Raw genomic sequence first — 27,497 nt, forward strand, 5'->3', positions numbered from 1 at the left:
TATTGCTTAGTGATTCATCCACTTGTACTGATGTTATAATGCAAAAAAACAACAGAAAAAATTTGCAAAAAATAACAAAGCCAGGGGCGTAGCTAGGCCTGTTTTAGTTGTACGAAAAATTACGGTGAGGGGTCTTGTGGGGGGGGGGTCGCTCATGGCCTCTTTTTGCTCATTATTTCTAACATGTTTAGATCATTACCCCTATCATCAATCAAAGTCTAACTACACTGTGGAACAGTACTATATGATCCATACTCAAGTTATAACACAGAAAGAAAGTCAACAACTACAACACCATAACATTCTTTGTACATATTTTTTGTTGGCGGTATCAAATCTTTTTCTTCAATGATAAAACCTTAGGTCTTCCATATGTTATAAATGGGGTTAGTTGAATATTTCTAAAGGTAGGATAGTTAATCAAACAAATAATAAATCATTATCTGCCTGACTTAAAATGGGATTCCTACTTTTTTTCATATTCAGACATATCTGCATTAAATCAAAGGCTCTATAGAAATTTTATTCACATTCTAAATTATGAAGGCTCAACCAATACACAACATGAAAACATTAATAAATACTTTAATACAAAGTAAATGTAAACTGATGAAAAAAAGTTGGTAGTTTGAACTAAAACACACACTAAATGATAAAAAAACACTGGAGTAATCCTGGAGTGAGATATCAAAACATTCAACCATATCAAACCCATACAATGTAGGCTTTTCAAATATAAACATGAACAAATGTGGTGTCTCCTATTTTTGTTTTGGAAATGGGTAGTCCACTTTCTTTATTGCATCAGCTAGTGTTTCTCTAACGTAGATTACCTATTAAGATTATTCCCCTTCACTCAATTGTAGCTGACAGAGAATTTTCCAACTATGATTTGTAATAAATAACATAGCATGGAGTAATTGAATGTTTCAATGGTACAAATGGTGAAAAATAATTAACCATTTATGGTTGTGTGACTTTTTTCTTTTTTTTTTTGGGGGGGGGGGGTATTTACGTGTTATGAGCATGTGATGACAGTAATTCAAATTATGTATCTATTTCCATTTTTTTTCCTATACATTAATTAGAAATTTCCAAATTAAAAACATTTGTTCACAGAGAAGATATCATAATTTTAATGACAATAAATTCCAATAATTTAATTTAAGTATTTAGTAAAATACACTTTGTGTCTCCAATATTTCTCAACTTCCTACATTCATGTGAAGAAAATGCAAGGAGTATGATTTCGATGCCCCAAAATAAAATCCATTCCTGTTTACCTGAAAGTATAGCTTGTATATATTCCCTACAAATTACTAGTAACTAGTACAAAAATTGAAAGTTTATAGCACAAATTTTAGTAAATAAAGGTGTCGATCTATGTTAAACAGATCTGAAGTTTCTCCAGTAAGTGCCATGGGTTTAAATGTCAGGATTTCTTTCTATTTCTCCTCACACCATTCGTTCTCTTTTCTCACCTGAGAAGAAAATCAAAGGCAGATTAAACAGAGTCAAGTAGAGATATTTTATTAATTTCTCTTACAATTATGTACCTAGTGATTATGTACAATTTTTTTCTCAAGTAATGTCCAGTTACTACTTCTAAAGCATATACTACTATAATTTAACATAAATATTTGTATTATACTAAATATTTAAAAAAAAAAATTATATTGTAGTTAAGAAAAGGAACACCAAATGACCCAGAATAAACAATATAATGTGGTAGAAATGTTTCAGTGACAAATTGTTTTTTAAGAAGTATAGGATATCTTGTTCTTCCAGAAATGGCCCTTTGTGAGTTGAGATGACCCCTGTAAGGAGAGGGCACGCAGGCTATTCTTAACTTATTCTCTTAACCAACAATATGTCTTAAAATTGGCAGTGTCAGACATTTTCACAACGAAGGCAAGAGAAAATTTGACGTCACTATATACTATGTCTCCAGAAATGGTGGTAGACTCTAGGAGAAGCTAACAAAATATATGTTTTCACGGAAGAAAAAGGTACTAATACTCACTGCAGATCAAAGATCATGTCATCTTTCACTCGTTACAGAAATTCTTTGTCTTTTCACTCATTCTGCTACACTCCACTTGTGAAAAGACTTGCATTTCTTAAACTTGTGAAAGATAACCTTCACTCATGTAAGAACCCATTAGTCTTATCAGATTTACTGATGAGTTTCACTCAAGGGTTTATCCTACATTCTACTGATGAGTTTCACCCAAGGGTTTATCCTACATTCTACTGATGAGTTTCACTCAAGGTTTTATCCTACATTCTACTGATGAGTTTCACTCAAGGGTTTATCCTACATTCTACTGTTTATCCTACATTCTACTGATGAGTTTCACTCAAGGGTTTATCCTACATTCTACTGTTTATCCTACATTCTACTGATGAGTTTCACCCAAGGGTTTATCCTACACTCTACTGATGAGTTTCACCCAAGGGTTTATCCTACATTCTACTGATGAGTTTCACTTAAGGGTTTATCCTACATTCTACTGATGAGTTTCACTCAAGGGTTTATCATACAATTCACTGATGAGTTTCACCCAAGGGTTTATCCTACATTCTACTGATGAGTTTCACTCAAGGGTTTATCCTACATTTTACCAATGAGTTTCACCCAAGGGTTTATCCTACATTCTACTGATGAGTTCCACCCAAGAGTTTATCATACAATTCACTGATGAGTTTCACCCAAGGGTTTATCCTACATTCTACTGATGAGTTTCACTCAAGGGTTTATCATACAATTCACTGATGAGTTTCACCCAAGGGTTTATCCTACATTCTAATGATGAGTTTCACTCAAGAGTTTATCATACATTCTACTGATGAGTTTCACCCAAGAGTTTATCATACATTCTACTGATGAGTTTCACCCAAGAGTTTATCATACAATTCACTGATGAGTTTCACCAAAGGGTTTATCCTACATTCTACTGATGAGTTTCACTCAAGGGTTTATCATACAATTCACTGATGAGTTTCACCCAAGGGTTTATCCTACATTCTACTGATGAGTTTCACTCAAGAGTTTATCATACATTCTACTGATGAGTTCCACCCAAGAGTTTATCATACAATTCACTGATGAGTTTCACCCAAGGGTTTATCCTACATTCTACTGATGAGTTTCACTCAAGGGTTTATCATACAATTCACTGATGAGTTTCACCCAAGGGTTTATCCTACATTCTACTGATGAGTTTCACTCAAGAGTTTATCATACATTCTACTGATGAGTTTCACCCAAGAGTTTATCATACATTCTACTGATGAGTTTCACCCAAGAGTTTATCATACAATTCACTGATGAGTTTCACCCAAGGGTTTATCCTATATTTTACTGATGAGTTTCACCCAAGGGTTTATCCTACATTCTACTGATGAGTTTCACCCAAGAGTTTATCATACAATTCACTGATGAGTTTCACCAAAGGGTTTATCCTATATTCTACTGATGAGTTTCACCCAAGAGTTTATCCTACATTTTACCAATGAGTTTCACCCAAGGGTTTATCCTACATTCTACTGATGAGTTCCACCCAAGGGATTATCATACAATTCACTGATGAGTTTCACCCAAGGGTTTATCCTACATTCTACTGATGAGTTTCACTCAAGAGTTTATCATACATTCTACTGATGAGTTTCACCAAAGGGTTTATCCTACATTCTACTGATGAGTTTCACCCAAGAGTTTATCATACAATTCACTGATAAGTTTCACCCAAGGGTTTATCCTATATTTTACTGATGAGTTTCACCAAAGGGTTTATCCTACATTCTACTGATGAGTTCCACCCAAGAGTTTATCATACAATTCACTGATGAGTTTCACCCAAGGGTTTATCCTACATTCTACTGATGAGTTTCACCCAAGAGTTTATCCTAGATTTTACCAATGAGTTTCACCCAAGAGTTTATCGTACAATTCACTGATGAGTTTCACCTAAGGGGTTATCCTACATTTTACTGATGAGTTTTGCCCAAGGGTTTATCCTACATTCTACTGATGAGTTTCACTCAAGAGTTTATCATACATTCTACTGATGAGTTTCACCCAAGAGTTTATCATACATTCTACTGATGAGTTTCACCCAAGAGTTTATCATACAATTCACTGATGAGTTTCACCAAAGGGTTTATCCTATATTCTACTGATGAGTTTCACCCAAGAGTTTATCCTACATTTTACCAATGAGTTTCACCCAAGGGTTTATCCTACATTCTACTGATGAGTTCCACCCAAGGGATTATCATACAATTCACTGATGAGTTTCACCCAAGGGTTTATCCTACATTCTACTGATGAGTTTCACTCAAGAGTTTATCATACATTCTACTGATGAGTTTCACCAAAGGGTTTATCCTACATTCTACTGATGAGTTTCACCCAAGAGTTTATCATACAATTCACTGATAAGTTTCACCCAAGGGTTTATCCTATATTTTACTGATGAGTTTCACCAAAGGGTTTATCCTACATTCTACTGATGAGTTCCACCCAAGAGTTTATCATACAATTCACTGATGAGTTTCACCCAAGGGTTTATCCTACATTCTACTGATGAGTTTCACCCAAGAGTTTATCCTAGATTTTACCAATGAGTTTCACCCAAGAGTTTATCGTACAATTCACTGATGAGTTTCACCTAAGGGGTTATCCTACATTTTACTGATGAGTTTTGCCCAAGGGTTTATCCTACATTCTACTGATGAGTTTCACTCAAGAGTTTATCATACATTCTACTGATGAGTTTCACCCAAGAGTTTATCATACATTCTACTGATGAGTTTCACCCAAGAGTTTATCATACAATTCACTGATGAGTTTCACCCAAGGGTTTATCCTACATTCTACTGATGAGTTTCACCCAAGAGTTTATCCTAGATTTTACCGATGAGTTTCACCCAAGAGTTTATCATACAATTCACTGATGAGTTTCACCTAAGGGGTTATCCTACATTTTATCGATGAGTTTCAGCCAAGGGTTTATTCTACATTTTACAGACAAGTTTCAGCCAAGGGTTTATCTTATATTTAACTGAGGAGTTTTGCCAAGGTTTTATCATACATTTTACAGATGAGTTTCACGGAAGGTTTTATCCTACATATTACTGATCAGTTTCACCCAAGGGTTTATCCTATATTTTACTGATGAGTTTTGCTCTAGAGTTTATCCAACATTTTACTGATGAGTTTCACCCAAGGGTTTATCCTATATTTTACTGATGAGTTTTGCTCTAGAGTTTATCCAACATTTTACTGATGAGTTTCACCTAAGGGTTTATCCTATATTTTACTGATGAGTTTTGCTCTAGAGTTTATCCAACATTTTACTGATGAGTTTCACCCAAGGGTTTATCCTATATTTTACTGATGAGTTTTGCTCTAGAGTTTATCCAACATTTTACAGATGAGTTTCACGGAAGGTTTTATCCTACATTTTACTGATGAGTTTCACCCAAGGGTTTATCCTATATTTTACTGATGAGTTTTGCCCAAGGGTTTATCCTATATTTTACTGATGAGTTTTGCTCTAGAGTTTATCCAACATTTTACTGATGAGTTTCACCCAAGGGTTTATCCTATATTTTACTGATGAGTTTTGCCCAAGGGTTTATCCTATATTTTACTGATGAGTTTTGCTCAAGAGTTTATCCAACATTTTACTGATGAGTTTCACCCAAGGGTTTATCCTATATTTTACTGATGAGTTTTGCTCAAGAGTTTATCCAACATTTTACTGATGAGTTTCACCCAAGGGTTTATCCTATATTTTACTGATGAGTTTTGCTCTAGAGTTTATCCAACATTTTACTGATGAGTTTTACCCAAGAGTTTATCCAACATTTTACTGATGAGTTTTACCCAAGAGTTTATCCAACATTTTACTGATGAGTTTTGCCCAAGGGTTTATCTTACATTATACTAATGCTAATGAGATATTATAACTTTACTTACTTGTTCTTCTTCAGCGGGTGTAAAATCATTTTTTATGTTAAATGTCTTTCTGATTTCCTCCGGTGACTTCCCTTTGATCATATTAGCAACAGTTTTACATGTTACATCTAACAGTCCTTTAATATCTAGGTAGTTTGCTGCCTACAAAATAATTTTTTTTTTTAAACATTACAAAGATTATGCAAATTATTACAAAGATTAAGCATTCATTTTTGGCAAGGACCATGAAATATATCAATACATAACTTATCAATTAAACTGATCATTGACTTCTTATTGGTCACATTTAAAATGGTAATGGATTGATAAGCTCTTTTAATCACGAGTTAATTGGTTAAACTCTTCTAAGTTTATCTATAATTTGATAGGCGAAAAGTAATTTACTTTCTTTGAATAAAGATAATTAGCAACAAAGAATTACCAATATTAATTCAAATAATGTGCCCTGATCAACTTTAAGAAATTCAGCATCCCAGGAACAAATATCGTCTGTACGTTTCTCTTTGTTTTCATCATCTTCCTGTGGAGGTGGGTCATCTTTATGATATGTACACCACTGTATAACTTTTTTTAAGATACCAGCATTAACGTTGGGCAAGGGAACAGGCTCCTCATCATCTTCATCAACTCCAAGATCTATAATGGATTATAACTGGTTAGTATTTACAGGACAATATCACTTCAGGAGGTGCTACAGAAAGCCATGCTTAATAGACTTAATGACTTACAAATTAGAAAGGGGAGTAAACCAGGGGGAAATACTGAAGTTTATTGTTTCATTTAACTATTGTCACAAATCAATAAAAACAAGATGTCATACAATGTGGGTCATCAATGAATGAAAAAGATTGTTAATCATAGAAACAGAATTCCCTTCAATGAACAGTTGATTATTATATTTCTACCATTGTAAAGTTAAACAATTAAATTTCTTGTTAGTATAAGCTAGCGAAATTTTAACTCTCTCGATTGTAGGAGTATGTGTATGGTTATATGCCCTGAACAAGGAAAATATTAATAGATTAACAGATTTATCAAATTGTTTTAATACATCTGTAGTACATGTTTGTATATGACACTTGAAGGAAAATGGAATTGTTTTGTCATGTCAATTTCATTAAGGAAATGGACAACACTGTTTATCAAAATTTCACCGAATCAATTTGAAATTATGAACAAGGATACATTGGTCTATGAGGACAGGGTGCAGAGTTACTCCATTTTTATTTAGTGAGGACATTGTAATGTCATGTAGGAAATTTTAGTAATCATTCTGCAAGTTATATGAATCAATCAACTATCAATTATTGATGACATAAAGAGTATGATGGGTTGATTTTTTTCTCCTTTGGACTAGTAGACCAAAAATAAGTGGTGTTAAGTCTGCTGTGAGTGTACTTTGTTAGTAATTTTTCACATATTAAACTTAAGATAATTTCAATATTAAAAAAAAGTTTCTATAGCAAATCAGAACTTAGGAAAATGAGGAAAGAAACAATTTTGAAGTCTACCTTCTAACATAGTTTTAATAGTGACTGACTGTCTTGCTATTTCAACCTCAATTTCAAAGATTTCTCCATCTGAACTCTGTAACTTGATATTAGGCATGATCTGAAAATGAAAAAAATATCCCCTCATAAATAAAGCATGCATGCACTGATAAAATATGATGTTTCCAGCTGAACATCTCTGTTTCTGATGAAATAGATTTTGGAAATGAAAGGTTCTCCATGGCCTCTTTTTGCATGGCGCTGTGCCAAGTGCTACTTTCCTTGCATCATGAACTGAAACAAGCGCCATGTATTCATTTGGTGTGCTCCATGTATTCAAATTGAGATGAAAGTGACTTGTGTTAAAAAATCTGAACATTTGAGCGGGGGTTTGCAGGGCGCCTTAAGCCCCCAAGCAGGCTCCAAGTGCTCAGCCCTGGTGGGGGGCCCAGGAAACAAAACCCCAGAAAATCCAGAGATTTCAGGTTTTTTAACCATTTTTAGCATGACCTGAGTATGGTTTACACTTACAGTATAGGATAGTTCTTGTTGATGTCAAATTGTGTTGGTTGGCAAAAAATCCATTGAGTGGCATGGGGCATCAACCGTAAATCATCATTTTTTTTCTTTTTCAACTTTTTCATTTTTTAAGAAAACTGAAAAATTCTTTTGGTTCCCTACATTGCCAATAAAGCTCTTTTTATCCATGAAATTTTAAATAAATATTTAGTAACTGGCTTAAAAGTGTTATAAATTTCCATATACAAAATATGAATTATTTGATCTAAATGAAATATTTTACAGAACCAAAATTGGATATAAAATAACGAAGTTATAATGTTTTGAAAATTGGGATTCTATTCATGAAATTGTCCATTGTTTTTTTGCCAACCAATCTGGCACTTTATGATTGGTTCATGATTCAGTCGTTACCAGAATCAGATAAGGGTATCTGCTACACAACCAGTTAACAAAGTTTACAAAAGCCAGAAGGAATGTTCGAATAAAATATGCCAAGAATCAACCAGAAAACGTTCAATTTTACCTACATAATTTTCTGGATAATTTTTATTTAATCAGAAAGACAACCAAGCCTTATGAATGGACTAACTGGAAAAAATGGTCAAAAACAGACCTTATCCCTCTCTAATCTTTTCTCAACGAATTGACACTGATCTAAAAAAATTACCAAAATCACCCTAATAAGCAAACTCCGCGGATCCGCGGAAAACTTTCATCCCTGATTCAAATTTGTGTCATGCATTGCAAATCGGTACTGTACTTCCCAATTACTCTTGTTTTTTAATCAACTATACCTGTCATAAATCTATATGACTGGTGCGTGTGTTTATTCTAACAGTAATTTCAATGCTTTGATTGGTAATTTCCAAGGGTTTAATGTGTCAGGGAGTGAAATGCCTGTGTAAACATATTTCAGATCTGTCAAATTTGCGATTATCATTGGCAAAATCAAAAAGATTCAAATCAGCTGAATGATTTCTACTGTTTTTTTTTAATGAACAAAATTTGAAAACTTTTCATTTAATAAAATATAGAAAGTATCAAGAGTTTAATTCAATTTGATAAAGGTTGATTTGATCAGAGAGGGAGGAAGACAATCTTAATTTATGCAACAATGTCTTAATGATCTTGGTAATTATGTGTAACAGAAAAGCAGTTCAATTTGCTTAGCTTTTATGAAAATGTGATGGATTGCCTCCCAAAAAGGATTTTTTAACAAGACAATTTGGACAAAAACAATGTTTTACTGTCTAAGTTCTTGTCGTTAAATTATAAAGCACTTGTTTAATGGTATCAACAAATGACCAAACGTACTAGCAGTTTTAATTTCTCTACAGCTGTGGACCTATGGTCAAGCCTAGAGAAGGGAAAACTTTACCTTGGTATAATTGAAATAGACAATACAAAGAGAGAAAAATACCACTGTTGATTGTAAAATTCTATGTTGTAGCTTGTGCTATTAAATATGTCACATTCAACCTTATCATACTTTTTTTGGCAAGTTATTTTCTGCGTGAAAGAACACATGCCATGATGAAAATTTGTCCAAACGAGAGTAAGCCATGTGTTTCATTTTCATCCATGGAGATCCCTGAAATGCATTGATTGTACATATACCGCCATAATACAGTTACATAAATGATGTTAGGACTGTTTCTTTAAAACATATGAGGTATGGAGAATGCACTTTTTAAATTTATTCATAGGTTGACAGTTGTTGTCAAAACACTTGACAAATTGAATGAAAAATATAGACTTAGCATAAAATTGCTTTTATGGGTCAGACTCCTGGCAAAAATAATACTTTCCCTGTTTCCCCAGTACTTTATTTGATTTAATGGAACAGCCCTTAGAAAGTATTTTCCTACGAAGGACTGGTAATTTTCTTTGGAACATCCACCATTTGCTTGAGAGCAATCAATTTTTAAATCCTGCAACATACAAGATTTGTCCTGGTGTGATACTGTTAAGTTCTAAAATTGTATATCATTATTCAAAGCACATTTATCAAAATTTAAATATACCCATTGCCATTCAGCAGATTTTTATCTTTCAACAGATTCATGTACATGTAGTAATTTCAATAAACACTAAACAAATCAACCTTTATGAACCTTTCAAAAAGAAATTTTTTTAGGTCTTTTTTTAAAAAGATCTATTCTTGAACAATAATTAAAACAATTATTATTATTATTATTATAATTTTAACTAATAGGCAACTCACTGTCCAGACCTCCGAGAAATGGTTATTTCTGGTCCCCTTTTTGCCCATAACTCCAATTCAAATCAATAACCTCCTTAATAAATTTAAGTATGACTTTAATGATATAGAATATTGTAGAACAATATCGTAAACAATTATAAGCTTTTCCTGGAAATATACATGTTAAATTCTAGGAAATGCCACCAATTCAGAATGGTTGGGACAATAATCCCCACAATCAATACTAACATTTCTTTTGTGGTATGCAACATTAATGTAAAAATTATTAAAGATCAACCAACAAAAACTAAGTTAACACATGATAAGTAAGTGTCTATGGATGACAATGACTGCAGGGCCATATCTTATTACAGTGTATAATTGCCAACAGATTTTAAATTGTCATATTGCATGTTGCCATTCTTCAATCTTTTACAAAGATGATTTTACAAGGTCAACAAACAATGCAGAAATTTACAAAATCGGAAGTTAATATATAGTAAAATAAGAATCATAACAGTAAAATCTGGATTTGAAATAGCGGAAATCTGCAAAAAAACAGAAGAAAATATTGTTCATCAAAATCCATTCAATTGTTTAAAAAACTTTTTTATAATATCACTGACACAAGTAAACGTAAATCTTACAATTACCATTAGCTAACGATCAGTTTAAATTAAAAACATCACTCACTTTGATTGTAATGGAAAACTAATTGTGTAGTACTAACAGTGAGTACTAAGCAGATCACCAACTCAAGTGCCCGAGGCTAAGCTGGATCAGGGTGTCAACTTTGGACAAAACCAAAAAATATTGAATATTTCCTCAGAAATATTTGGTTAAATTCATATAAATCCTCGATTTGATAATGTATATTGTGATAGAAGTGATTCAAAAACTATTAATATCTTTGACTAAATAAAAATCAGCAATCGCCATATTTGTTGTTGGCATGCAAGTGCACACATGATAATAATTAGCAATCACTGACAAAAAGCTGTATATTATATATACATATGTAAAAGCAACCCTTAAATTTCAATGTTTTCTTACTCAATATATTCGAATGACTTCAAACAGCCTGGTTATTAACAAACAAGAGTAGATTCAAACAGTTCGACAGAACCAGTGACAGGAAGTTGCGTACGTTCGGAATATTCGGAATAATAGCCAAACTGTATCGACGATGTATGAGAAGTACTGAATGATCTCTGGCCTGAACTTGTTTCGACTGAAAACTTCTCGCTAAACCGAAGACAAAAAGTAAACATTTTGATTTATTTCATACATTTATCATGAACTCGAATGAAGTTTTACTGATCTATAAGGTTAAAATTTGGGGTTGTATTTCCTAGGTCTACTTAGATCAATACATCCATTTTGATCTTTGACTTTGTTTACATTGGTTACCAATACCATATTACATCAAATTATTGCAGCATCCAATATCTGTTAATTCTCGTACATTAAGAGGGGGTGTAGTATATCCCACATAAAAATGTAAGATTTGTTGGAGATTTTGGTAAGAATTTTTTTTTTAATCAGAAAAAAACTAAATAATTGAATTTTTACTTAAAAAATTTGCTTTTATTGTAAGAAATATCTTGCACAAGATAATATCAATGAGGGAAAATCTTTCTCAGTTACTGTTTCAAAGGTTAAAAGGTATGAGCATTAGTAGTTTCTTTTTAATTCTAATTTTGAGAGTTAAAGGGAAAAAAATAGGAGGAGTCATTTTTCTTGTCAAAAATTCCTTCGTGTAAAATTGATCCTAATTGATGATAACATAAATAATGTAATGTTTCCATTACATCAAGGTACTTTAAAATTTGGGAGATTTAGCATTTGATCTTGCCTAATTAATTCCTTCAGTTTTTAACATAAAACCTTGAAAAAATATTTTATAATCCATCACATGTATATTCTTTGTACATAGAACTTAAGTACGATGTACATTACAGTGTCTGTCATCTGTTGGTTGCTGTCCATGAAGTGACTCTTCTGTGAAATCCATTACACTAGATGAAGGCATGTAAATTTTGGAGTAAAATATTGTTATACAGAACTAAAGCAATGCTTGTCGATTGATTATTTTACACTGTACATGTATTTCTTCATTTAGTGAAATTTAATTTCATTAAAGAGTAAAACTTTCTGCCCTGTCTGCGAATAATAGTTAAACTGCCTATAAGTATTCCTGGATTAAAATAAATTCCCAAGCTTTATTCAGTGACAAAGCTAGTGGTTCTTTTTTTCAAATTTTTGTTGTAATATTCTAAGTAGAAAGTAGAAATATATACATGTATATGTATCCCACTCTTATTCCTGTTAGTTATATCTTCTTAAGTAAGAAGTAAGATATATATTCAGAGTGTATCCCTTATTTTTTCCGGCATTTTCAAGATTACATTGATGCATATACTGTAATTAATGATGTCACTCAAGGACATATAACCTACATTGTTATTAGTCTCACTTTACTTGAGTGTACCTGTTACTCAACTAACTTGTACATGTACATTTGTATCAGGGCCACATTTTGAGTGTTAGCTTATTCTCTACCATTTCATTCTTTTACAAACTTTCAAAGGTGACAAATTATAATTTACTTGGACTTCTCTTACCCTCAGTGATTTTTTGAAGGACATCTTACTCCAAATCATATCAAAATTAAGTTTTAGGAAATTTTCCATCTCTCAACTGCAAAAGTTTTAAAAATATTAAAAGTAAATATTAGAGTAACACTACTGCAGTTTTTCATGTCTCTCTGAATTTAGGAACTTATGACATTTTTGAAACTTGTAATGTTTGAAATTTTAGTTTTCCTAATAGGTTAGTGACACTGTTTATTATAAGAACATCAAGATCATGCCTTAATTGTGCACAGGTCTGGTTTGGAACACACTTTGCAGATTATGCATACAATTTTGTTTTTGAACCAGCTACTGCCTAGAGAGATGAAAAAACTGGATATTGATATTTTTTGTTGGTCAGGTCTGACATACATAACTATTTTTGAATATCTTTTTTTTTAAATTAGAAATTGCCATACTTATAAAGCTTGAAATTGATTAGTCTGCATTTGTCCAAAACATTATAAATTTTTCACATATTAATATTAAAAAATATTAACTTACTGGGGCTTCTGAAAATAAATGTAAATATCATAAAATGTTTACATACAGTAGTTAGCAATCATATATTAATTCACTTTTGTCCTAGAACCTGAAACATACATGTAGAGTTATTCCTGTCTGTGGTAGATATAACTACATGTACATTCTATAGAGGTTCAATTTATATGAAAACAAATATTCTTTAATCTATATTTAAATCACATATAAAGGTGGCTTAATTTATACATCCTATGATAATTCATAGAATTGAAAATTTATTATACTTTTATTTTGGTATACATGTATATTATTGTAAATGATTTTTGCAGAAATATAATTGTCTATTTCTGATTTTTAATTTATTTCAGACTTGTATCATGATACATGTGATATACTCCTTAACATGCATCTTACTAGAAGAATCAAATACAAAAGCTGATCCTTCATTATATGTCTGTAGTTAAAGCATTTGTTTAAAATAATACACATTTACTAGATGTATTCATATTCACTCAAATTTACAATTACAGAATACTGGGATAATACAAGAACACAACTGTAATAAACTATTTTTCAAAATGATTTGAATATTAGCATCTATGAAACAAAGTATTTGTAAAGCATTTTTGATGTTTATTTATATGAACTTAGCTGTTTGATTACAGAATGAGTTATACATACAGTAAGTATTTGTGTGTCAATGAAGCTCAATGGTGATGTATTAATGTTTTATGGGAGCTCTCTTTTTATTATGATTTACCTTTGATATCTTCACTAACATAATCACCCGTGCAGGTCCAGGTGTCAAAAGAATAGGCCTGCAGCAGCGCTAAGCTTGTCATAAAAGGCGACAAAATAGTGCTCTGAACCCTAGTCAGGGGCTAGGGCACTCTACACACAGAGCAACTGGGTTGTGTGCCCCAGGTGATGGAATGGGGTACGCCTGGCGTGTTACAGCTGGGGTTGTCAGGCTATAATACAGAAAACCTGACCGCAAACCGTAGTGGTGCACCTTGTTGGGAAAGATGCCACGTTCCTTGCACGTTAAAGACCCTACAGTGGTATTCTCCCGGAGTAGGAACCATAGGGCTCTGAAACAGGAGGCTAAATTGCCCGACCCTACCCACCTCTGCCTATTTCCAGTGGCAATAAAAAATTTCTCGACCCCCATTATCCTTGTCTCCCATCCCATTTTTCATTGCATCATTTCATGTTCATTTTATCATTCACTTCATAATCATCGCCTGAATATAGCTGAAATATTGCTGCTCGGGCGTTAAACCCCAACAAAAAATCACTATCATGATAAGGAAGACTCAGTAATATTTTGCTGATTTTAGCTGTGATCTTGTAAGGAATGTTTCTGTCCATGTAATTGTTGTCAAAATTTCATGTATTTCATGTTACAGACTAGTTTTACATTATTATTCATCAAAGTTTGGTGGTAATAAGGAATCACCCTGCCTGTCTTTTAGTAGGTTTTTCCATCTGTCTATTTGTCACATGCTATATGCCTTTGTAAGCACAACTTTTTAAACTGCTCAATAGGTTTTGATGAAAAAGTAAGGTTTTGCATTAAGACCACATGAAGGAGTATAATAATTGTCAGATGCCTGTAAAGAGAGATAATCCAACCTTTGGGTTTTTCATGAAGTCCCCTTGAACTACTCAAGGTATTTTGATGAAATTTATTGGAAGGTAAGGCATCATATTCAGATGTGTGCGTAGGAATTTGATAATTGTCCAAAGCCTTCAAAGGGAGTTTATCCAAATTCATGATTTTTAATTTATAAATTTTGATGAATGCAGGTGTGCATGAAATAATATAATTATTGTTTGATGCCTTCAAAAGGGAGATAATCAAACTTAATGGCTTTAGACTTGTAAGCACAACTCTTTCTGTGCTACTCAGGAGAATTTGTAGAAATATTAGGGAACATATGCAGATGTGATAACTGCCTGATTACTCGACCATAGGGAGAAAATCCATTATACAAGTCATTTAAAGCATGGGCAATATCATTCTACAGTAATTGTAGATATTAAATCTTTTTTTTTTCTGTTTTATGATTACAACTACATCTAGTTATTGGTAACTTCAAAATATGACAATATAATTTTGATATTACATGTATATTGTACAATTAGTTTACAGCATGTAAACATTTCTTTCAATGTTTTAGTATCCACTGTAATGAATACCCTAGTGGCTACATCAGCATTATTAATAACAATCAATCAATCCATTTCTCCATGGATAACATTTTTAACTTAACTTAGATGTTTTTTTGTTCCTACCAAATTTGAATGGATCTTGTGACAATTGATTCTAGTTACCAGAATGTATTATTTTTTTCATTGGAAAATTCTGAATTTATGTAAAAATGTGAATTCTTTCATGATGGAAATTTTTAATCACACATTGTTCTCTTATAGTTTTACTTATATTGACCTTTTATCAAAATAACATCTTGTGGGATATTCTGGTTATAATCTGTTCTTTTGAACTACTCGTAACAGTATTTATTGATGCAGATACATATATTTGTGAACTTTTAAAAATCTAAATTTTACAGATTATTCTTTCTGGTATACCTTTTTTGCATAGTAAAAGGAGAATAGATGATGACATACTAAATGAAGATGAAAAATACCCTATTTATTGACAAAGTGCCCTTTGTAAAATGAATAAAATTGTCTGTATGGCATGATTCATTTTTGTCACTGTGATAGATGATTTTACTAACTACACACATGGTCCTTACAGTTGATGTTGATGAATTAAATTACAATTTGTTTGTGATTTCAGTGCCTCAGATAAAATTGGAAACTTATGAGAAAGAGGTTTTTGACATTGATCTTGACATAGCTAAAAGGTTTGGAAAGTTAGTGCCTGTACTAGGAGGTGAGTTTATAGAAACATTTTATAGGAAAGACTTTGATAGCTTACATTTCATGATGAAGACTTTGATAGCTTACATTTCATGATGAAGACTTCGATAGCTTACATTTCACGATGAAGACTTTGATAGCTTACATTTGACGATGAAGACTTTGATAGCTTACATTTCACGATGAAGACTTTGATAGCTTACATTTCATGATGAAGACTTTGATAGCTTGAATGAAAGAAGGAAAACAATGATTAAGTATATTGATATATTTTGTTACATTTTATTGGCAGCTTTATCAATTTTCCATTGTTCTTACTGCCTGATCTTATTTCTTATCTGTATACACTGTGATAATTCTAAAAAATGACAACTTCCAATGGCAAATTTACATAATGCTGACTGTGACTGATTACAACACAGAAAAATGTCAGTTTTGAACATCTTGATAGAACTTCACATATTTCCCTGTTGGGCTCACTTTGATATTTTCTGCCTTGACTTTAAAACTGCCATTATTCTGTACGTCATGGTACCAGTGCAGTTGTTCCCGAGCTGTAATGATTTATTATTTTTCTCTTTTCTATTGATGTCAGTATGGCGTTCTTCCAAAGATGTAAGATGTATCACGATTCTGTGCTGGTATTTAAAGTCATATGCTCAAATCAATTTAAAGGAGAATGCTGGAACCAATTTCACAAAAAAGTGTATAATAATTCGTAATGTATGACGTCACAATTAAAAATTGTATGTTGTATTATACTACAAATTTCACACTTACTACTCCTTGTGAAATTGAGTACTGTTTTCTAAGTATTAGTAATGCAGGCATGTTGTTCTGTTTGCTAAATGTTACTTGTATACCACAAATTTAGGAACATAATTTTTTTTCTTAATATGCTTCTTAATTATAGAATTAGTGAATGATGACAAACCATTGACTATAAAGACAATAAACTCAGGAACCCTGAAGAAGATAATCAGTTGGTGTACATACCATAAAGATGATCCAATTGCTCCGGAGGATGATGACAACAGACACAAACAGTCAACAGAAGAAGTTAGCTCATGGGATGATAAGTTTCTCCAAGAGGAGGGACAGGCTGCATTGTTTGATCTTATATCTGTAAGATGTGTAGTCAGGAGCAACATTAAATATTATAGGTTAATGAATGGGTTTTTACATATTTGCCTTGCATATTATATCTAAAGACAGTCAACTTGGGTCAGTGATAGGTGTATTTAGTCAAGGAAACATTGAGGCCCATTACAGCTTGTCTGAGGACATAATACAGGGCCAAATAATGACAAAACACATTCTGTAACACCTTCATCGACCAGCTATGTCAAAAAGAACAGAAAGATATTGCCAGGTGTACAAATACTGCAATATTTTCCCATTTAATACATAAAATGTAACAATTATACATTGTTCTAGATCTGAGTGAGTCAAAGCTGTCAAAACAATCAGCTTTTTTAGTTCAACAACAGAAGCAAAAGTCAATGATAATGAAAAATATATATTGAGCCTGAATGTAATGGGCCTGTTTCCATATTCAGGCTGGCCATATTGGACTATGTCCATATCAGGTGTCTTTGTTTTGGAGAGTTATTAACTTTCATTGGCTCTTTTCAATTAGTATTGAACAGCAAATTGTATTCATATTTTACACAACTGGTTAGTAATGGTTATTGTGCTTTTTAACACACTGTTGTTTGTCAAAATATTAATTAAAAAATCATGTCAAAATATTTTAAATTAGAACATCATGCTTTAATTCACATTACCATTATTATACCTGTATTACACTTGTATTGCACGGTTTCTTGTGAATTGCACAATTAAGATACTTGTTATTAGTGAGATGACTGTTTCATATAGTGGTTTCTTGGCTTAAATTGATATGGCAAACTTTTTGTAGTTATTGATATTAATGCAGCGAAGTGCACATACATGTAACTACATACATACATGTAACTACACACATACATGTAACTACAGTTTTCACTGCTGTTGTATTACCTGCTTATTATGAAAGGACAATTGCTTATTGTGGTTTAAATAGCGACAGTACCGGTATATTTAATCTATTTAAAATTAGACCTATCATTGCTCCATTCAGTCCCTACATGTAGGATCTAACAACACTCTATTTTACTTTCTATTCTGATGACTTTTCTGGTCAACTAATCAGATTTCATCTTTCATGAATTTGAAAGCATTATTCAAAGGATTCTGGAAAGGTCATCTGAACAGAAAGTAGAATGGAGTGTTGTTAGATCCTGCATGCAGTGACTGAATGAAACAATTGATAGGTCTTATTTTAATTAGATAGCAGTATATTTCACTAAAGTCAAGATGTTTATATCTTTTAGATTGAGTACATGTACACTCTATGACAGGCTTTGTTTATTCCTGATAACATGTAAATTACTATGAATTTTCTACTAGAATAATATAAAAATATGACAGTGTTGTATTTCAGGCAGCCCATACATTAGAGATTGAAGGACTCCTTGATGTAGCATGTAAGGTAGTAGCCAACATGATTAAAGGAAAGTCTACAGAGGACATTAGGAAGACATTTAACATCAAGAATGACTTTACTCAGCAGGAAGAGGAACAGGTATATTGTCATAGCAACATAAATGCCATTTTTTCCCCATTACATGTACATGTACTTCATTTTAAAACAGATCACTTTTATGTTTACTTTCATATTATTTTTTTCACATCAAAACTCACTTGTATCATTTTATCCTAGTTTTTATTTGGAATTTGAAATTACTTATATGTGATACCAATGAGCATATTGAAGTATTAAGTATCCAACTTTCTAACATATAAGTCCAGATTTTTGTGATAGATTCTCCCATGCAAAAATTATCACAAGATTTCACTCCCTTATAGGGCTTGTAAGTCTTATTCTCCATTTATTTATGATCCAGAATTTCTTCTGTTGAAAGCATTCAAAACTGAAGACTGATTTGTATTAAGTTTGCTTCTTCTGGATACGTCAGAATGATAAATAATTTTCTATTATGTGTTTATTACATTGTACTAAACCTTTTATACTAGTATGTCAGTTTTTTTTGGTTTGTAATATTACAAAAATACAACATCCTATATGCTTTTAAATGGGAGTTGAGGGATCATTCTTGGAAAATCACCTGTGTGGCAAGACTTACAAACTTTACAGCAGATTTTCACTTTATGGCCATGTTTAATAGGAAGTAAGTTTGTGAATTGGAAGTGTTTTGAATGGGGAAAATTTAATTACTTTGAGGATTTTTTTTTCATTTTACCTTTAAAGCACATATTGTGATAGTAAATGATTTTCTATATTATACATTGTACATAGTTGATATCAGAGGTATGTTCTTGTTTGACTGGTAACTATGCCTTCTGTAGAAACTCTTATGTAAACTGAAACTGGATATGGCTATTTTTGGTCTTTGCACATATAAACAAGTTCTTTCCCCCTTCTGTAATACATTTGTATTGCCATAATGTTCTGTCAAGTTGAACTTCCAAAATTTGATTGATGATTTTATTTTTTAAATTAAAGCATGATGTTAGATAACTGTGTTTTGATATAATGCAGTTCAGATTTTTTTCTATTATTTTTTTAAATTAGTGATGTTTAAAACTAATGTAATTGGAAATGTCACAGTTTCAAAAAAAAAAGGATCTGGGTTTTTTTTTAAGATTAATGGATAAATATTTTTCAGTCTTTTGACCTAGCTGTGATCTCATACATACACGATAGGAAAGTTTTGATATTATAAAAATATGTAATTAAACTGGCACTGGAATAATGCAATATCAAAGAACTGAGGTAAAGCTCTTTACCTCCTTTTACTGTTTCTTGATGAAAATGACTTCAATGTGAATTGTCCTATTATTTGAAAAACATATTTTTGAGTTAATTTTTCTAATCGTGCTGAGATGAAAAACAGTTAGTTAGTTAGATCATGATAAGAAGTCATTCCTTGTGAATAAAAATATTAAGTGTTGATTAAACTGTGATCAAAAAACACAACTATTATTTTTAAAATTATGATAGGTTAATTCCTTGTGAATGAAAAAATGGAAAAAGGAGACCAAAATATTTAAATCATAAAGCATGCTGGAATCATATTTGAAAAAAAATTGTACCAAGGTTTTGATCCTTTCCTCATGTTTATATGTTGTCAAGAATATCATACTAAAGTGATTTATAGTGCAAAATAACACTCAGATCAAAAACATTTTATTTTGTAACAAGCTTTCATATTGGTTGGTTCTCTGTGAGCAAACTATTTTATTTTATATAAGCTGGTTTGGTAAAGATAATTGGTCTGCGGTATATATGAGATTCAAACTAAGTTAAAATGTGTTTGATTTTTAAACTGGTCATATGAAATAATCTGGTTTGGGCCAATTTATTCTTGTAAAAAAGTAGAATATAATGTAGCCACTATTCTTCTGATCTTAACTGTTTATGAAAGGTAAAGGAGATCATGGGATTCATAGTTCTTGGGCAAATTAGAGCGCTTGGACATTAATACTTAATAGTATAAGAAGTTAAAAAAAACTGCAGATATGCTCTTTATTTTCACTATTCAATTCGGTGATGATGGAATTGCTACTGTTTTTTAGCTAATGTAATCTAAGTACATTGAATGTTATGATCTTTGTTTCATAAGGCATTGTATTTTTGTTAAGAATAAACATTCATATTTAAGTACTTCTCCGTCTAAGAATTGGGCAAAATGTATATAAAGTATAGCACATGAAGGAAAAAAATGCAAAGATTTTATTGCATTAACCAATTAATTATACCCTATAACAACCAGAAATAACTATCAAAGTGTTTGTAAAATCTGCCTTTTTAAGATATAGGTAGGTCAAATTTAGTTGAAATGCTCTGTGGAAAAATGGCAGGAGAATTTTCCCACACTCTTGCCCTACATAAGCAGTCAAAGTATATATATGTCACATTTGCTTCAGGATAAACTTAAATATCTTTTCGGTTGTTTTCTAGATGTACTGAATATATTTTAGGCAAAAATGACTAAATTGGAGAAAATGAATTGCCACCCATTGCCTGATTCTTATACGGAATGGTACTTAACACTAAATTAACTACTTATAAGTAAAGCAATATGTGTGAAAAGAATGAACTTCATTAACAATTGTATTTTATGTAGCTTAAGTATGATGATTAAATGTAAGTATTTAGTCATCTGAGTTGGTGCAAATGCTTGTAAATATTCCATGAATAGACTCACAAAATAGTCATATCATCATACATTGAATAGTGCAACATATATGATATGAAATTCATCCTCAATGCCCCTGTAGATTGAGCCACAATCAGCAATGATATGATACTGATTACCAAATATAGATTTTTATTCTCCAGTAAAGGGATGTATGTCATGTTAGGGCAAACTGGTTCATTGTTTTATATATGCTAAGGAAAGATAATGGTTGAACTATGTAGCTCACCTACTACAAACCACAGGTAGACATGAGATACACAAGAAAGAGTAAAACATATGCTTTTACATGTTTTGACATATGGAAACATTTGTTTAGGACGTATATGGCAATATGTGTTTTTGTGCATATAAACATGTTTTCATAAATTATATGAAAACCATACTAATTCTATGGAGGACATGTGATTTATCACATGATTTGTATCCAAGACATTTTTCTCATATGTTGTTCATAGTTGCTATAAGCATATGAAAAACTTGTTTTATCAACACCTTTGAAAAACATATGTTACAATGTTTTTTCCTGTGTAGTTCATGCCATCATTTCACTTTGTATTATTTCATATATATTTGTACTAAGTCGTTCAAGTGAAACTTATAATTTTAAACAACATTTACATGATTTTTTTGGGTCAAAATGGGTTTTCATCTTATTCTAGCTGAAATTAATTCTATAACAGGCTCATGTAAGAATCTTTTGTTTTATTATATTAAAAAAACTAAAATGATAAGCATTTCCTGCAAGACAAATTGATCAACTTGTTCTATTTAAAGTATACCAGTTTGCCCTATCATCTATGAGCTTTTCCCTTTGTTTGAGATCAAATATCACCAAAGTTGTATATACATGTATTATTTAATCCTGACATGTCTGCCTGCCATTTATCTCTGTTAATCTGGACAATTTTAACATCATTTTAAATAAACATATGGTTATCACATTAATTATTTAGCGCTTTACTCAACTTCACAGTTCACATTGATAGTACAAAATGTTAGAAAATAAGCTTTGCAGACACCCACCATCTTTATCCAAGCTTGACACAACATAACTATTAACACAGCCCACCTTTATATAAGCATTTATGTATTCATAATTCTTGCTTTATTTCTTAATCAAATTTCTCTCTGTAATGAAAATGACTTCCAGGTTAAATGCAGAGTTAATGGTATAGAAATAGAGTTAAAATATAGATGTCTGTAAAACAAAAGTAACCAATTGCAAAATTAATAGTTATACTTCTTTTTAATTTTGAAACACATGAAAACACATGCTGAAATGCTTTAATCTACAATTTATCAATCTTTGAAATATCAGATTTTGAAATTTAATTCTGCACTTCCGTCTTTGTTTTTTTTTTATACAGAAAGTGAAGTTATCTTCTCTATGTTGCCAATACCATGCATACAGAAAATGGACAAGTCCATAATAAGTTACTCACTATAATACAATTCATTTTCTTCTGCATGCATACCTAAGAGTACATGGGCTGATTAAGACAAACCACCGAACCAACTCATCAATTCAAATGTGATTTTCAGGTACCCTTATACCCTTTATAAATCAGCTTATTGCAAAAAAGATATAAATTGAATCATTTTTAAACTTTTTTATATAAATTTTTATATCTCCTTATGCAAAAATCCAAAACTGTGTTTTTTTATTACTTTTTACATTCTACAAAATTAAGGAAAATAACATGTCTGATTATTTTCTCCCATTCTAAGCAGGTGATTAAAAATGCATGTGACTTTTTAACTGCCATGCAGTCATTTAATTTCTGCAAGAGTTTTCCGCCATTCCGTCCCTTATCCCAGCATTCAAGTATAACTCCTAAATATTTCTGAACTATATAATTAAATGGTTGGTTGTAAGACAAAATAAAAAAATTCTGACAATTTTGCATCATGTTGATGAATCTCAGAAAGTAGCAAAGTAAATTCATGACACTTTTTGGTTTTAAATTCTTTCTACAGTAGATATTATTGATAAAAGATAAGTGGAGAACCTAAAATTGACATACGTATTTGTGTCAAATTTACTAGATTATAAATACTTCATTATAAATTGGTATTTTTTCATTTTGTATTTATTTGATACTCGTCTTTTTTATGCTTTGTATTGATTTTCTTTGTTAAAATTTAACAAGTCAGGGTTTTAGGTCATCTTTACATATGTCTCAATTTTAGTAACATTCCATAGATAATTCTTTTCCCTACATCTTGAACCAAGTGACACTAAATTTCATGAAGTATTTTTTTTCTTTTTTTTAATATGCATTTTAAAAGATAAGATTATGATATATTCAACATATCTGCTTAGTTCAGTTATTATCAGTTTTTTGGTGACAATAATGACATAACTGTAAACAGGGGAATTTTCAGAATTCTAAATCTTCTTCCATATCACCAGTAATTGTTTTTTTCTCTAATAGCTTACTTAAAATAAGCTTTAATGTGTTCAAAAATATGTATTTAGCATCTTAAGTTCCAAATTAGCTTAAGTAATAAATAATTTACTATTTCATGGCCATATAAACGGAAATGCTTATTTTTAAATTACACAAACTGAAAACAATACCTAATGCATATGTTAAGAAAATACCTTTTAATTAACCATACCTTCGAGGATAGGAGCTAAAATTCTTGCTTGACCTCTGTTCATTTAACTTAAAAAACACAAATAAAACCAACTTAGAAAGCTAAGATATTGGACTATAGAGAATACCTTAACATTGAGTTTCTTAATTTGTGGTATCCCAGATGACTTCGAATATGAAAATTTGAGTTGCAATAATGAAGGTTTTTTTATCAAGCAGGGTAACAGTGTAGGCTTATACTGAACAAGAATCTGTGGATATTCCATTGCAACAAATTGATTTGTAAATGTGAGGTATAAAGGTACAAACTGGTAGAATCATCCTGAAGTTGATGAGTGGGGTAGGGGTTTTATGGTGGACCCTCCAAATCCACAAACTATAATACTACTTTTTTTTATTCATTGTATCAAATAATCCATTCAGTCCTTTTAAGAATTGTTCATTAAAAAAGTTTAATATATAGGTATATTTTAAGATGTGCCCTGATTTGCTTGCATTTGTTAGATTGATATTTGAACAATTTATGAACAAAGTTGCATGCTGTGTTTTTTGCCTTTAAACTGTATGATAGATCTGCAGTAAACAGAAGGCTGTGTTATACTGTGAGGTATTATATGATACCCTTCAATAAGTTGTATGTTTGCCTGTCCCCAAACAGTTCCTAGGTGATAACTTTAGAAGATTCTGAAGGCTTTTAGTATTGTTATTGTCTATCATAAAGTTTGAATTTCAGTATGGTTGGATTATTTACGCAAAAGTTATGGCCATTTCAAGTTGTTGTTACCCTCAGAATTCTTTCGATGAATTGTGAAAGTTAGTTCTTTTTAGGTATTATGGAGTTTATTATAAAGTTTACTAGTAAATTTCATTTTCAGTTCTATTTACCCCACCATTTTTTTTTATGATTCAGTTGTCATTCTTGAAATATGAAAAGGTAAAAATTTGGTTTTTTTCTCGATTAATTATTACTCATGGTATATGCTGAAATAAGGTGAAAGTTGGTTCTTTAGAGATTATGGAGTATGTGTGTTGTTATGTAATGATTTATAATTCAGCATGTGTCCATGGGTATTAAATAGAACACAATGTGGCGGGTATCATTTAATATGTCCCATTTAATACCATTTTAAAAAAAAAATTGAATTGAGATCATTTTATCTTGACTTGAAAAGTGATGTGTGAATTATAGTTAGTTCACCAAGAGAAAAATGGATAAAAATATAAAACTTATTCTGTAGTGTCTGTGCTACATGTACATGTATGTCCTATTGTTTAAAGAGAGGTAATATTTTCATTAACTTTATAAATGCTGTTTCCAATGAGTTGTTAATTTGTTTCTCCCCTTAAAATGAAATAACAAGTATAATCAATTGTTTCCCACCAATTTCAGGTAAAGAAAGAGAACATGTGGTGTGAAACAGATTAGAGTAGCATAGAACTGTTTGGATTGTGATCTTCATGCATGGATAATTTAGACTTGTTTTTAGGAAGAAGCTGCCTTCCACAGGACCAATGAGTTATTATTTCAGCCAGATCAACACTCTACTAATTCTTATATATATATGGATGAATTCTCTTTTGATAGACGCATCATCAGACACAGTTAATGCATTTATTGCTAGACTGGTGGCTTAAGTAATATAATTTTAGGGTCTGTTTTATGTGAAAAGGTCCAGTCAAATGATGTTATATGTATTGTTAACTTTGCTTGTATTGTTAATGTTCTGCTTACAAGTTTTAAAACCAATTTACACATTCTGTCCTAATAATGATATTGTCTTTCTATTTTGTTGTTTTCAGTTTTTCAAAAAGATAAATAATTTGTTAAGATATGTTGGCCAGTATTACAACATTAATATAAAATTAGTTCTGTGAGATTGGCATAATATAAAATGAGCAAGTATGTTAGCTTGCTTTTTCCACAGATTTTTAACCATTTGAAATGAATAATTTTTTTTGGCAATTCACGGAAAATTTCAGTTGTATATATTTTAACAATCAACATGCTATTGATTTACATGTCAAAGTATGTGAATAGTTTTACTGTTATATTTATTTTTGATATTAAAATGATATAAGAAATACATTGTACCTTGGTTTTTATCAACAGTTGATCCTATCACCTTAAAGTTTAATGTAATATTGTCATCATTTTACACCAGTCTTCTTTGACAAACATTGCTGCTATGTTCAAAAACCACTTACTTCAAGTTATATCTAAAATAATACTGGTATTAGATATGAAGAAACCAACTCTCATTTATTTTCATTAAGTTATGTATGAGATATATGGACAAGAGATAAACAGTCATAACAAGTGAAAGAATGGACAGCCCGAGCACTATATACATCCCCACTTTGCAAAGGGGTGGGGAGAGTAAAATAAAAACACATTTCCTTCTTTGGTTTAAGTAACTCTACAATAGTCTCCATTGAGTTGACATTTTAGAATTACTCTTTATCATTGTCCTTGAGAGGCAAAAATGTAGGTAGTGTCTTGAAAACCATAACAGAAACTTTCAATTGATGACTTTGATTAAAACAATTCTTTTTCCCCTTGAGGTTAGGGCTGTGGAAAGTCCTCTCCACATTTCTCTGTCCTGGGCTGATTCCATATCTAAAACCCCAAGTTGTCCCTTACTATTTCAACAAATCTTTGTTCATATAACTATATAGACTTATCAAAATATTCAAATTAGAGTTACAAAAATGGGATATATAAATCCAGAAATTGAAAAAAATCACATGTGAAACTTCCAAGTTAAAAAAGAAATGATTCATTTCAATTTAATAGAAACCAATCAGAATTTGAGCAACTCAATATTATCTTGCTCTAAAAAACAGAGCAATTGTTAAACTTTCTCTGATGCAATCAAAGATGTACTTTGGTCTTCAATGCTCAACCTAGTAATTAGTTTATAGCTGAAAAGAACTTACTAGAAACTAGAGGCCCTAAAGAGCCTGTATATCTCACCTGGCTCAATTAATCACATTCTATATTGCCATTATTTGGCATTCGTTGTCCATCATGTTCATTGTTAAAAATTTATTCTCCTCCAAAACTACTTGACCAATTAGAACCAAATTGGTATGAATTTTCCTTATGGTGTTCTGCATAGATCTTATGTCGGGATTTTTGATCTGTCAAACAACATTGCTGCCATTACTAAAAATAGAAAATAGGAGTCAGGCACAATTTTTTCCAATATGTCTCAAAATTGTTAGTTTTAACAAAATTCTGACATGGGGTTAAAACTCACTGTTCAGCATGTTGAGATCTATCTGTGGTCAAATTTAATGTAAATTTGTTAAGCCATGTAGGAGTTATTGCCCTTTTTGCTATTTTTAATGTTATTTCTTTCTAAAATCTTTTCATCTGACACTACACTATTAGTGGTCAATTTTTGTGTTAATCTGTTGC

General features: G+C 31.4%; 2 protein-coding genes across 6 annotated transcripts; one reads left to right on the forward strand and one right to left on the reverse strand.

The window, feature by feature from the left end:
• Nucleotides 1–509: 509 nt before the first annotated feature.
• On the reverse strand, nucleotides 510–11,371 carry LOC148609092 (S-phase kinase-associated protein 1). Of its 2 annotated transcripts, none has more exons than XM_088596102.1 (5): nucleotides 11,255–11,371; nucleotides 7,498–7,597; nucleotides 6,408–6,622; nucleotides 5,987–6,127; nucleotides 510–1,481 (listed from the first exon to the last, which is right to left on the reverse strand). In XM_088596102.1, exons 2-5 carry the CDS (start codon nucleotides 7,592–7,594, stop codon nucleotides 1,446–1,448), a joined length of 489 nt encoding a protein of 162 aa, XP_088452228.1. In that variant the 5' UTR covers nucleotides 7,595–7,597; nucleotides 11,255–11,371; the 3' UTR covers nucleotides 510–1,445. The 2 variants fall into 2 exon arrangements, with proteins under 2 accessions (XP_088452228.1, XP_088452229.1); XM_088596103.1 differs by lacking the exon at nucleotides 11,255–11,371 and adding an exon at nucleotides 10,895–11,042.
• On the forward strand, nucleotides 11,330–26,165 carry LOC148609093 (S-phase kinase-associated protein 1-like). 4 transcript variants are annotated; one of them, XM_088596097.1, is made up of 7 exons: nucleotides 11,381–11,464; nucleotides 13,983–13,999; nucleotides 16,127–16,222; nucleotides 17,123–17,334; nucleotides 18,695–18,835; nucleotides 19,571–19,582; nucleotides 25,467–26,165. In XM_088596097.1, the coding sequence occupies exons 2-7, from the start codon at nucleotides 13,984–13,986 to the stop codon at nucleotides 25,500–25,502; spliced, it is 513 nt and encodes a 170-aa protein (XP_088452223.1). In that variant the 5' UTR covers nucleotides 11,381–11,464; nucleotide 13,983; the 3' UTR covers nucleotides 25,503–26,165. The 4 variants fall into 4 exon arrangements, with proteins under 4 accessions (XP_088452225.1, XP_088452223.1, XP_088452227.1 ...); XM_088596101.1 differs by lacking the exon at nucleotides 19,571–19,582 and adding an exon at nucleotides 21,402–21,421; XM_088596099.1 differs by lacking the exon at nucleotides 13,983–13,999 and having other exon boundaries at nucleotides 11,330–11,464.
• Nucleotides 26,166–27,497: the final 1,332 nt, after the last annotated feature.

This window comes from Perna viridis, chromosome 8 (assembly GCF_037379345.1).
Source record: "Perna viridis isolate PV_CMFRI_1.1 ecotype Kerala chromosome 8, ASM3737934v1, whole genome shotgun sequence".
NCBI lineage: Eukaryota > Metazoa > Mollusca > Bivalvia > Mytilida > Mytilidae > Perna > Perna viridis.